Genomic DNA, 12090 nt, shown 5'->3' with positions numbered 1-12090 from the left:
AAAGAGAATTAATCTCTCGCTGTCTTGATAGGAACAAAGTTAATACAAGCAAATTGCTTAAAGGACTTGCACTTCTAGTGATTAAAATACAACTCAGGCAACTGTCTACAGCACTGAGCTCAGCCTCTCATTACAGCCTATGGGAATGTATGATGGTTAAATTAGCTGCAGGTGGGCTCCCCTGTTGCTCCAGGAGCACACTATAGAAGCATCTTGAGGGTTGCAAGTAACCTTAAAGAAATCAGAAATAATGGTCTCGAACAATAGTAATTCTTGTAGTTTGTGATGTGCTCCGTATGCCTGAAAGGTACTGTGCAAATGGGACTTCTTGGGTTTGGCTTCTCTGGAAACTGAGTGTTTTTGTGAAGTGAAAAATATTTATGGATGCTGAGCATAGTTCTGTGTTGAAATGCACGGTAAAACAGTTGATACCAAAGCATGCTTAGGGCAGTGAAGATCGCAGAAGACTTCTCTGGTGGCAGGGGCTGCTCTGAAGGTGGTCTCAGCCCCAGGAGCGGTCTATGTCCCCCAAAACAATACAGGATATCACTGCTGCTGGCTTTTGTACAAACCAAAAATGTGTATGTGCAGTTTGTACATAAGGATATGTTTCCTGGTGTAAAGTGTTTTTTCTAGTCTCTGCAGGGACTGTTGGCTGGAGTTAACACTTGTCTCGTGAAGTCTTTTCCCTGGCCTCCATGTCATCTGCTAGGAATTTGAGAATTGAAACAAATCGAGCATGACTTTTCCAACCTGCTGTGCTGAGGGTTTTTGGATGTACAGCTCTGTTGGCACTCCTCACCTGTTTTCCTTGACAACCACGTGCCTGCCGCCTCTGAGAGCATATGTCTCCCTCCATGCAGATCTCCCTCCCGAGACCCTTCAGTGCCTTGAGCTGACCCAGACCTGCTGCTGGGACTCCACCGGCTGCAGAGGCCGTACAGCTGCTCTGCGCTTAGGGCTTTCTAAAAACTCCGTTCGACTTCCCGGGAGGCTGCCCGGCAGCAGCCTCTTACCCCTTCGCGTGGGTTAGCGCGGCGGGGGAGCCCTCGGTGGGGCTGGAGGGCTCCAGCATCCCCTCTCCATCAGCGCTCCCCACGGCTGCAGCGCTCGGGCCGGGCCGGGGCGGCCCCTCAGCGCTTCTCTCTCCCCTCTCCCCCTAATTACGGCAGAAGCCAAGGAGCGGGGGGCGGCGGCGCCCCTCGGACCCCGCCGGCGGGCGGGGAGGGGCGGGGGCGGGCGGCGGTGGCCGCGCTCGCCGAGGAGGAGCGCGGGAGGCGGGCGGGGGCAGCGCCGCCGCCGGGACTGGCGCCCGGCACCGCCACACGGCCCGCGCCCCGCAGCGCTCCGGCCCGGCCCGCGGCCGCCGGGGGTGCGAGATGGCCGCTGACGGGAGCCGCGGGGTCCTGGGGCTGTGGCTGCTGGCGGCGGCGGCGGCGGGGCTGTGCGGCGGCGTGGCGGCGGGCAAGTCCCCCAGCTGCCACGAAGTGCGGACGGCGTTTCAGCTGCGGCAGATCGGGCCCCTCAAGCTGGTCCCCGACGTGCCCACGGCCGGTCAGTACCGACACACCCGCGGGGTGGCTTCTCCGCGCCGGGGGGTGCCCGCGGGGCGCGGGTTGCTGCGGGGCGGCGCGGGGCCGGGGGTCCGGTCTGGCCTCTGCCCGCGCCCTCGGAGCAGCGGGGCTCCCCGCGGGCGGCGGCGTCCCGGGGTCCTCCCGCGGCTCCGCTGCCGCCGTCGGGGCTGCGCGCCTGCCGGCGGAAAGCCGGTGCACCGCGGCTCCCTTATCCAGCGGCGGCTTTCCTGCCGGTCGCAGGTAGCGGGGAACTAAGCGGGTTTGGCGCGCCTCTTACTAAAACAATGTTAAAAGATTTCCTGGCAAAAGAGACCAGAATGACTCCTCGGTTTTCACGCTGGGCAGGTATTGCTTGTTGATCGCCACCGTAAGCACCAGACCTTTTTTCCCTTCCCGCGTTTAAGAGCGATGTGATCCCTTTGCTAAGTACTTTAAGCAGAGGCTTCCTCCTGCAAAGGATCCCGTTCTGGGAAGGCAAATTAGTAACCGAGTCGTTAAAGAACGCTCATTTCGCTGACTAGATGTAGGAATCTTCGGGCAGGCTGGTGAATGCATTGCGATTTCTGGTTTACGAAGAGTTACCTTGAAGATAAGTTCAGGAACGTGCCGTAAGGAAAGGCGGAGGTTCCGCCTTGGAGGGATGCAGTCAACAGAACTTGGCGCTTGCTTAGTTAAGCAGTGAGTTTGTGGTACTTAATACTTGGGAAAGTTGATGAGGAGAGTGGTGTTCCCTTTTGCCTTTTCATGCAGTTCCTGAACAACGTGTGACAGCAATGAAATGGAAAAGTAACACGGATACAATAAGAAAAGATTTTTTTTTTTGCATATTTTACAATTGCCCAGTAGAATTCATTGTAGGAGGATAAAGTATGTTATAATGTCAAAAAAAACCCTCTCTTATGAATGAACATGTATCTCTCTAGATAATGAAGTCACATCCCTGACTCTTACATGTTTTAAGAAAACGTTTACAAAAACTGGAATAAAAAAAGCAAATACTGCCAGTCTCATAAAACAATCTCTATCTGCCTCGTGCTAGCACAACTGCCTGTAGGTGTATGGTGGTATAAATGTCAATTTGGGTTGTTGCTTTATTTTTTCAGTTCAATTCAAAGCCTGCTGAGTTTGATGGAAACTCTTCTTATCTTAAATAAGTTTTGGATATGTTTTCTGGCATGGGTTTCTGTCTTGGACTAGATTTGATAGGCCATGGGGCTGATCTCTTATGGCAGCTTTCAGAGCTGTAAACGATTGCACAGGACTGGTGATCTTTACCTTTGCTTTGCATAAAGTAGTTGAGATGACTTATGGCTGTAAAGTTGTCCGTGAGCAAGGAATCATTCCTCATTTTGTGGCAAGAGATTTGTGGGAATAGCATTCTGAAGCTTGAGTTATGGTACTGTTCTCTTGTGCTGATAGAGGCATCCCATCACACTTGTCTTCGAGAGCTAAATACAAAAGCAATTTTAAAGAGGTAAAACAACGTTTTTTCATTCGTTTTGATGCATGCTTAACCCTCTTTCCTGAACTCTTTCTGGAAGAAGTTTTCAAACTTTAATTAAATTGATTGTTTTACATTTTCTATAAAAGCCCTAGTACTGTAGATGAAACTTGGGGAAAACTGCACGTTTCCAGAATGAAGGTGTAGATGCTGTGGTGCTTCTTAGGAATTTCATCGTATTCTTGTGCCATATTGAACTTTCCTATTGAATAACAAGCTCTCAGAAAATAAATAGTATGAGAGGAGGTGAGAGAGGGTAATACACTTTTATATTTTAGCTCACAGAGGTTTCTTTTGAAGAGGACGATTGGAGCAGAGGAGAGCTGAGGAAAAGTGGCACATACTGATTTTCCCTGCGTGTTAAGTATTCTCAGCTCCACCAAAGCTTGTGTGTTTTACTGGTATCTTGCCAGGCAGTAATGCCTCCTGTCTGTGCCCTCTTTTAATTAAGTACTGAAGTGTTTTCCAGTGTTTTCATCTGGCAGCTGTTATCAGTGAATATATCTTAATACAACCTCCCTCCCTCTCTCTCTGACATTAAGGCTTGTTTTATTATGCATTTTAACAACACATGAATGATGAAGCATCTCCCCTGAAGACTTCAGATAGTTAAAATAGGAGAAGAGTGGTGGGCAGCCAGGGATGACACTGGAAAGCAGCATGCTCAACTGAATCTAGTGCTGAATGAAGCCTGTGGAGAGCTTCCCACTAACTTCTGCTCATGTGGGCCAGACCTGTGCATGCGCTGGGGTGCTTTGCAGTTGTCTGCGTGTTGTTTTTGGCTTGTGTTCTCTCGATATTGGAACTTTTGCAGTCCTGTTGTCTGTTTACTGGATATTTTAAATCATGAAAGTGTTGAAAGCCCTTGGCGATCTCAAGCCAGTATTTATAGGCTAATACAGCAAATCTGACAGAGGTTGAAGTCTTAAGGATTATGAAGTTCTTATAACCTTCAGGAAAATCAGCAGCTCAGTTGAGGAGGGAGGCCCAACCCAGTGCTGGTGAGGGATCAGCAGGCAGACCATCAGATACGTATTTTCTGTCTCGTCTTATGGGTGGTGCCTATTTTACCCGTAATAAAATTAACTCAGAATATTTGGGAATTTGTAGCCTACACCCTCCTATGGTATTAGTTGTGGTTGCAGTGTTGAAGTTGCTCATGGATCCTGGATACAAGGATGGATCCCAGATATGAGCTTCCAGATCGCTGTGATCCTAACTGGGTAGACGAGTTTGGAGAGGGACATCAGCATGGCCTACACTGAGATGGAGAGTGGCGTTGGGCACAAATTGGCAAAGGAAGGAGAAAGACTCCTGAGGAAAATATGCTTTTGTTTTTAAGGTAGGACGTGAATCTGGCAGCAGGCGGTCTGAAAAATTGCCTTTGCAAGAGAGCTCTTACGGAGGCCTAGGAGCCTCCTCTTAAATTTCTCTTCCTAATTTCCCCAAAAGATATCAGATATTTTTCTGAATCTAGCCCATTAACAAGTGTAGTACTAAGAAAAATGGCTGTTTTGACCTTGGATGGATAAGAGGCCCAAACAACGGGTATTTTTGAACAACAAATCTCCTTGGTCTGTAAGACGTTCTTCTCTTCCTAGTGGAGTCTGTGCTGCTATTCAATAGACCATTTTTCTGGAACAAATGGGATGTTTCAAGGGTAATTTGCCGCAAATAACAAACAGATTGGTCAGGTAAAGGTACTGCTGCTTTGGCTGCGATTCAGAGAAAGGTTGGGTTTTTTTTGTGTCTTCCCCCAGACTGGAAAATGAGGTAATATGTTCCTGGTCTTTTACTTTGATTGTCATAGGCTGAGCTGGGATGTTTTTGTAGCAGCTCCTTGGTTAGCATTTTGATGAGAGAGAATTGCATGCTGTCTCCAAGGGTGAAGGGCTGCGTTAATCCTGCCAGGGGACTAAGCCTTTGGTTCCAGGGAGTCTAGATATCTCGAATCTGATGCGTACTGCTACGTATGGTATTCCTCCCAGACACGGGGCTGCTGTTAGTGATACTCTGTGAGCCGTGGGTTGTGTTACAGCCTCACTGCACACTGGCACAGGCTGTGCTTAAAGTGCCATTTATTCACAGAGTTTTCCGTGGCATAGAGCACGGTGGTGGCTGGCTCTGTCACTGCTTTCAAATTCACAGTAGAAAAAGTGAATGAATCCTACTGGAGTCTGACTTATCCATATTCAGACAGTGAATTGTAGCAGAACTAGAATAAAAGTAGCCCTCTTGATTCCTTTGGTAATCATGTAACCACGACAACATCCTCTCCATTTACATAGGCTCAGTTCTGTCTCTTTTGCTTATTGACTAGTGTATGATCATGCAAAAAAAAAAAGTTTGTAAACATATAAGTGTAGAGATAAGAGAGTTGGTCTGACTTCTGGTAAGCAAGAGAAATATTTGTCATTTGTGAAAGAGTTTTAGGCACTCTTTACCTTCCAAATAATCACCTTGTTGAGGACTACTGAAAGGACAATTTGCTTTTCTTGCTGCTCTCCTGCTTTACAGAGAGCGCAGAAGCTGCCCAGATTGTGCTCAGAGACTCACTTCTGAAGGGCAGATTTCGTCCTGTTAAAAGCTGCTTTATTCTCTTCTGTCATCCTGCACCTTAAATCAGCAGATGTGTTCATTACCATGTGTACATACCGAATATCCCCCAGAAGAGCTGGACATGCATTAACAATTTATGCTTTACAACTATTTTACTTTGTGAATAGTGACAGGAAAGTCCTAGGTTCCTACCAGAAGCTCCTTGGTGCATGTGGTGCATGCGTTAGATGGGATCTCATACTATCTCAGCCTGTGGCAAAGCTCCCATTGTGTTGAGAAAGCAGCAAGAGCTAGGTCTCTTTTGAATTTATCCAAGAGTATCTATTAAACTAGCCATTTTACTATGAAATGGGTCATGCCACACTTCATTTTCCTGTTTTTCTCTTTTATTACTACTCAGCTCTTTATTTCTATCATCTTAATGAGAACACTGTAATTCCCCTGGTAAAGGTGTGGTGCTGAAACACATTCTGCTCACAGCAGCATTCTGTCAAAGTCACTCTTAAGTCTGGTGTGCCAGATGTGAAATGTACTTGCTTTGTTGGCTCTGGAAAGTTTTTGCCCCATCAGAATAAGTGACTAAAATCCTCTGGTGTGAACTGCAATTTATACTTGGCTTTACTGTTCAGCTGCATATGTGGTTGTGTGGGACTGCCTTCAGTAGTGTGGATGAAGGGTGCATCTAGGAGAAAGAGTTGCTGGATGAGCACAGTCATGCTAATGCTTAGAAACAGTGTAGGGTGGTTAAGATTTTAAGAAAAGACAAAAAATAGTCTTCTTCCTATGAGGTTTCTTTTTCTTTTAGAAAATCCTGATAGTTATAACTAAGTCTGTGAAATGTCCTTGGTTTTACTTGCAGCTTATGATGGAAGGTTTTCTTCCTATTACACTCAATATTTGCTTATTTATGGACACACAGGCTTCTTGGTGGTTTCAACCACAGACTGTTGACCTGTTGGAGGGAGTGGACTGGTCCAATGTGAGTTGGATTCTGTTCTCGTCTCTTTGTCACTTTCTGAATAGCCCCAAACAAGGCCAGTTGTGCCTGTGTCCTGTTCTGTGGAGCTGTATCGTGGTATGTTATTTTGGGCAGTATTGCTGAAAAGCTGCAATGAAAGGGAGGTAGATCACAGCCAGACAAAGTGTCAGTGAGTTATATCTTCATTTCTTCAGGCTTATTTACACTTAATTCTTTCTTTATGTGAGGAAAAAGGTTAAAATCTTCTGACAAACTGCAAGCTGAACCTGAAAGCTGTCCTTCCTTCACTCCTCTCATCCAGAGACGGTCCCAAGGAGGAGGCAGGCTTTCCAGTCTCTGAGCAGTCAGAGGTTGTAGTCTGCACTTGCTATGATAGCCGTTCTGAGCTGAAGAATAGCTATGCTTTTGCAGCCTGCGGCTCCTCTGGAGTATGGATGCTTCCTTCATTAATCTTCTCAGGATTTCATAGCACTCTTCAGGCTCAGACTGTCACCAGAAGTGTTAACTTAAAGCTGGTGATGACTGTGGATGCAGGCAATACTCACACCAGCAGTAATATCTTTTTCTTCCCTCTTCCTAGACCTTAAATTTGTTTGACGCAGGACCAGCTGCCCACTCTGTAATGTCCTCCTGGGAGTAATCTATACACAAAAAAAATCTGTTTAAAATTATTTAGTGCCTCGTAAAGATGGAATCGCTGTTCCACTGCCAGATGGAAATCTATAGTTCTCATATCTGTGAGCCTCAGAAAAAGTAGTATCCTCAGTGACTTGCATGAGCATTTGGTCCAGGTGAGTAGAAGACTGGTTTAGTTATTCAGACCAACTATTCCTGTAAATGTCTTGAAGGAATCCAAGAGTCAGCGGAGAACCTGCTCTCCCCAACACACAAACTTGTTATCAAACTGAGTTGAGGGAAAGAGCCAAGTAGTCCTACAATTCATATGGTCTACTCATTCTGTTGAAAATCTCTGCTGAAAAGACTGTGTAGTGTTTTTTTTTTCTTTTTCTTTTTTTTTTTTTTTATACTGTCAGCTCAAGATCTGGTGATTCTGGTGTTGAACTGGATCTCAGGATAGAGAACAAGCTTAGTAGGAAATTACCCATCCTTGAAATACTGATATCTCCCAAGAACTGCCTCTGTAGCACCTTACGTGCCACTGAAATTTTGCCCATCAGATTGTAATCAGAAAGTCATAAGAAATATCCCTCCCATGCCCCCACCCCAGTTTTGCAGGGCTGAGCAGTCAGTTCTTAAACAAAGGGCACTACTAATGAAAAGGCATTAATGTGGTAAGTGGAAACAAAGTCGGCATGATAAAAACTGCTATATAAATCAATAAACTAAATACAACAAAATGAGTAAAAGCTTTTATAAAGATTAATCATGAAAATTGGCATGAACCTGAGGATCTGTAAAAAGCAAGAATATGCATAAAACACACCCTGGGCAGTAAAACAGATTTCTTTTTAAAAATGGGTTTACTTTTAGGTGGTCTAAAAGTAGACCTAAAGTTTCAAGTATTGCAGAGTCTTTGTAATTGAATCTTTCTCCCATGAAAGCATAAAATGACATGATAAAGAAGCATATGTTTAATAATACTTGAAATACATACTCATCACTTACTAGTTTAGAGCACAGCATCTGCTTCTAGGGGAAAATAGGAATTTTGATGGATCACAATCAATTTCCAAACAGCAGCCTAGCCATGACACAGAATTTATACTTAGTCTCTCAATCTCTGTCAGTTTGATTAGGTATCACTATTTAATATGATAGAATCATCCTGATGTCTATGAAGAGATATTTACAGACACTTTTTTCGTTCACATTAAGGTAACTTCTGAGCAGCATTGGTGGATGAAATGAGGTACCTAGCTAACATTTAATGATTTATCTTAAGGATAAAAAAAAGGTAGGGAAGCAAGTCTGTTTTCACCTTCTACCAAGCACTTAAGATTTAATTTTTTTAAGGCAATATAGTATTTCTGCACAAATACTGTGCAGAAAATGCGAAATATTTCTGCACAGTATTTTATTGTTTGGATCTACAAAAGTAACCTGAGCCCCAAGCTAAGAGCTAGGTCCATAGAATTACATAGTATAGACATAGGAGGACAAGGATTTTCTCTCCTTATGTCCTTCATGACCCAGGGTGGTCTTCTGCAGATCCAGGTGTGCTAAGAGACTATATATGATCTAGACTAGTTGCGGTCTGGACAGAAAACTGACTACTTGTTGTGTGTGGGTTAAGAGTAGTAGGACTGTGTACCGTGCCACTTTCTTTTTTAGAAAGATAACAGGTGTTCAGAATACTTTTTATGGCTGCATTTTGTTCGTTTCAGTAGCTAAATATTTTCTGTAGCAATGCTGATACTTGGAACTAGCCCTCTGTCTGAACTGCTTTAACAGTGCTCTGGTCCTCATGACTACCTTGTAGAAGAATGTAAGGATGATATCCGTATCCCCATTTTAGGGTGTCAAATGAAACTGAAGTGGATGAGAAGACTTTGCCAATTCCATGTTGAGTCTTGTAGTCTAGTGGCATCTGATGGCAAGTAAACTTACACAGCTTAGGCAATGTAACCAATTTCACTGCTCCATGGTTTTCTTCAGCAGACACTTCAGTTGCCTCTGGTGGGCTTACTCAAGGTGAGAGGCTTCTATGCTTCTATAGTAGGGTAACACCTAAAGCTCACTCTGGATTGAAGGTCTCTTCAGTACAAGGTGCTGCAGAGGCGTGCCAAGGGCTTGCCCTAGCAGTCTTACAGACAAATTTTATAGAATGATTTATGATGGAGCAACCACAACCTTGCCTCTTATTATGGATGAGCACTATGCATATGTTTTCATGAGAATAAATCCATCTATTTTACTCTTTTCGGTATATTGGCTTTAAAGGATGGTTATTAATTATCTTCTTAGTGTATTCATACGTGCATGACTAATGTGTAAAGTTTTTACTTGTGAAATTTCAAGGCACTAGTTCAAAGAATACAGAAAGAACTTAAGACAATGGAGGAATTTCAAATATCACAGATGATACCATTACGTTTATTTGCTATTTTGTGGACTCAAAAGTCTCAGGAAGTATCGTTAATACATAAAATATCCTCAGATTTTCTCTTGCATTTTGATAGCTAAAACATAGGAATAAAGAGCAAGTGTAGCCAGGCAATTGCATAGGAACTTCAGAGCTGTAGAAGACAGAAAATTATTCTCCTAGAAGTTATCTTCAGTCGGCCTTTCCCCTCTTTTTGTTCGATGTCTTGTTTTTAGCCTGCTTTATAGGCTTCTGTGCCCTATTCTGCCGTTCTGTGTTCTTACTGGGTTTCCATTAATACTGGTGGTCAACATACATATGCGTTTGAAGTATGCATATATGGATTTTTGGTCTTCTAATGATACTGCTTGCTTCCTGGGGTCATGGTCTTTCTGTCTCCAGAGTTCTTCCATCACACGTTGGATGTGACAGCCGTTCTGGAGGGCCGTCCTTCTTCGAGAAGCTTGTTCTGACAAAGAGCCCCCCGCTCTGCTGCACACACCACTGTCAAGTCCTTTAAAAACAAATGAGAGACAAATTTCAGAGAGCTGTGTTTCGAACCTGACAATATCAGATAGGTCATGGTAGCTTTGTTTGGCAGCTAGTTAAATCGGATAGTTCGGCACATCCCTAGATGTTAATGGTTAAATGTATTCATTGTTCCAACAAGGGCCCTATTCATAAGGGAACTATTCTCTGCTCGTTATGCATGCATAATTCCCATTAATGCTACTGGGGGTTAAGTGTGTATGGTGAGGGGGGAGAATGAAGCTTATGTTTACACATCCATGTTTGCACTCAGAGAAGAGGTTTTGTAACACATGAGAAATTGATTGTGTTTCAATAGATCCCTTAACTTTAAGGAACTTTAAATCTCTGCTTTAAAGAGAGGATGAGAATGGGGGAGAAAGTGACACTTTATAACTGACTACCGCCTCGCACGCCATACTTTGTTGATGATTAGAAATATTACTCTAGTGCTATTATTAGAGAAGCCTTTTGAAAGTAGCTAAGTGCTTGGAAATTCAGGATTCTTATTTAAGTATCAAAATAATGACTCGGAATCTTTAACTTTAGGCACAAAGTTTTGCAAACTTTTGACTCATGTTAATCAGGGTGACAAGATTTTGTGATTTATATACAATATGGGTATTTTCCATAGAAAACCTTCAGATTTAGGTTCCTCACTTTTAGGTGCACATCAAAGTCATGTAAAAGCCATAAAGAAGCTAAGCATCGCCTAAGAAAGCCTTTCAAGTTCCAGAAAGTGCTTGAACTACTGAGGGTTTTGAAGTGCTCTAATCTCTGACATGGGTGACGTGCTAGGCTAGCACTTTTTTGTTTTGTCACAAATCATCCATGCACATAGTGCAAAGGGACCCTGACAAAGTCATTTTACTTTTGAAAAGGGCTGCTTTTTTTCGTACCATTATGTGTCTCATTCACATCTACATGTTTGCTTCCACTTTGTTCAGGTCTAAGTAGCAGGGCATTTGCATAGTCTTCCCTTTGTTCTCAGTAAATATGGAGTAAAATGAGCAAGATTCGTGCTGTGAAATTAAAGCTCTACTCTTGAGAGATCTTAAGGGCCAAATCCTCACAAAAGGTACAGCAACATAGTGCCAAAGGAGCTAGTGTCCAGAACAGCTTGCTCTGGGTGTTTGTGCTAGGAAATGTGCATAAAAGGAGCGTAATCTGGTGAAAACTGTGTGTAATTAGAAAAATACACTGCTGAGAGCTGCTGAAAGAACACAATAATACAAAATAGTGCTGAAATGGACCTGAAGTGATCATCTGGTCGATTCCTGCTACTTAGAGCCAGGATAATCTGTGTTTAAATTGGTGATAGAAGATCACAACCTTCTTTGGCTGTTTATTCCAGTGCTTAATTACCTTGCTCTGCTGTGTGTGTGGTTTTTTTTTTTTTTTTTCTGATGCAAAATCTAACTCTCCTCTGAGTTAGTTAACACGCCTTTTGCCTCTTATCCTATTCTTAACACCTTCCTCTTTGCAGCAACATTTGTAAGTGACAACTGCTCTGGTTTGTTGTGCTCTGAAAGAGTGCTGCGTGCATTTGCACTAGGGACAGATATAGCATTAAGCTTTTTTGTGTAAGTCAATCCAGCCTAAGTTTGGGACACATGCAGTCCATGAGCTTTGTAACTAGCAGCATGTGCTCTGAGTCTGAAATAAATTTGACACAAAGTTGGACTAGTTTAACTTGAAATGAATGAATGAAGTTAATTCAAGATGTGGTGACTCATTAAGCATCATAACTTGATTTGGTGTTTGAGCCAAATAATATGTTCTTCCTCTTTTGTAAATTTGAGAGTATTGTGGAGAAGGAGTTCTGTAGCAGACATATAGTGTGGGGATTATCAAATTCCAAAACAAAAGTAGTAATTCGTAAATTTGCCATGTGATGGTAGAGGGG

General features: G+C 43.5%; 1 protein-coding gene across 1 annotated transcript in view; it reads left to right on the top strand.

Moving 5' to 3' along the window:
• The first annotated feature begins 1225 nt into the window (after positions 1–1225).
• The window catches only part of LOC104374787 (glypican-5), a 384054-nt gene continuing 373189 nt past the window's right edge, over positions 1226–12090 (top strand). Inside the window, exon 1 of the mRNA XM_086618456.1 lies at positions 1226–1554. Within this exon, the coding sequence (XP_086474582.1) occupies positions 1380–1554 (175 nt within the window). The 5' untranslated portion in view covers positions 1226–1379. The remainder of the gene's footprint in view (positions 1555–12090) is intronic.

The sequence above is a fragment of the Tauraco erythrolophus genome, chromosome 11, assembly GCF_009769465.1.
Source record: "Tauraco erythrolophus isolate bTauEry1 chromosome 11, bTauEry1.pri, whole genome shotgun sequence".
In the NCBI taxonomy this organism is placed as follows: Eukaryota; Metazoa; Chordata; class Aves; order Musophagiformes; family Musophagidae; genus Tauraco; species Tauraco erythrolophus.
The sequence above is the reverse complement of the archived record's forward strand: the minus strand, read 5'-3'. Positions and strand labels throughout refer to the sequence as shown.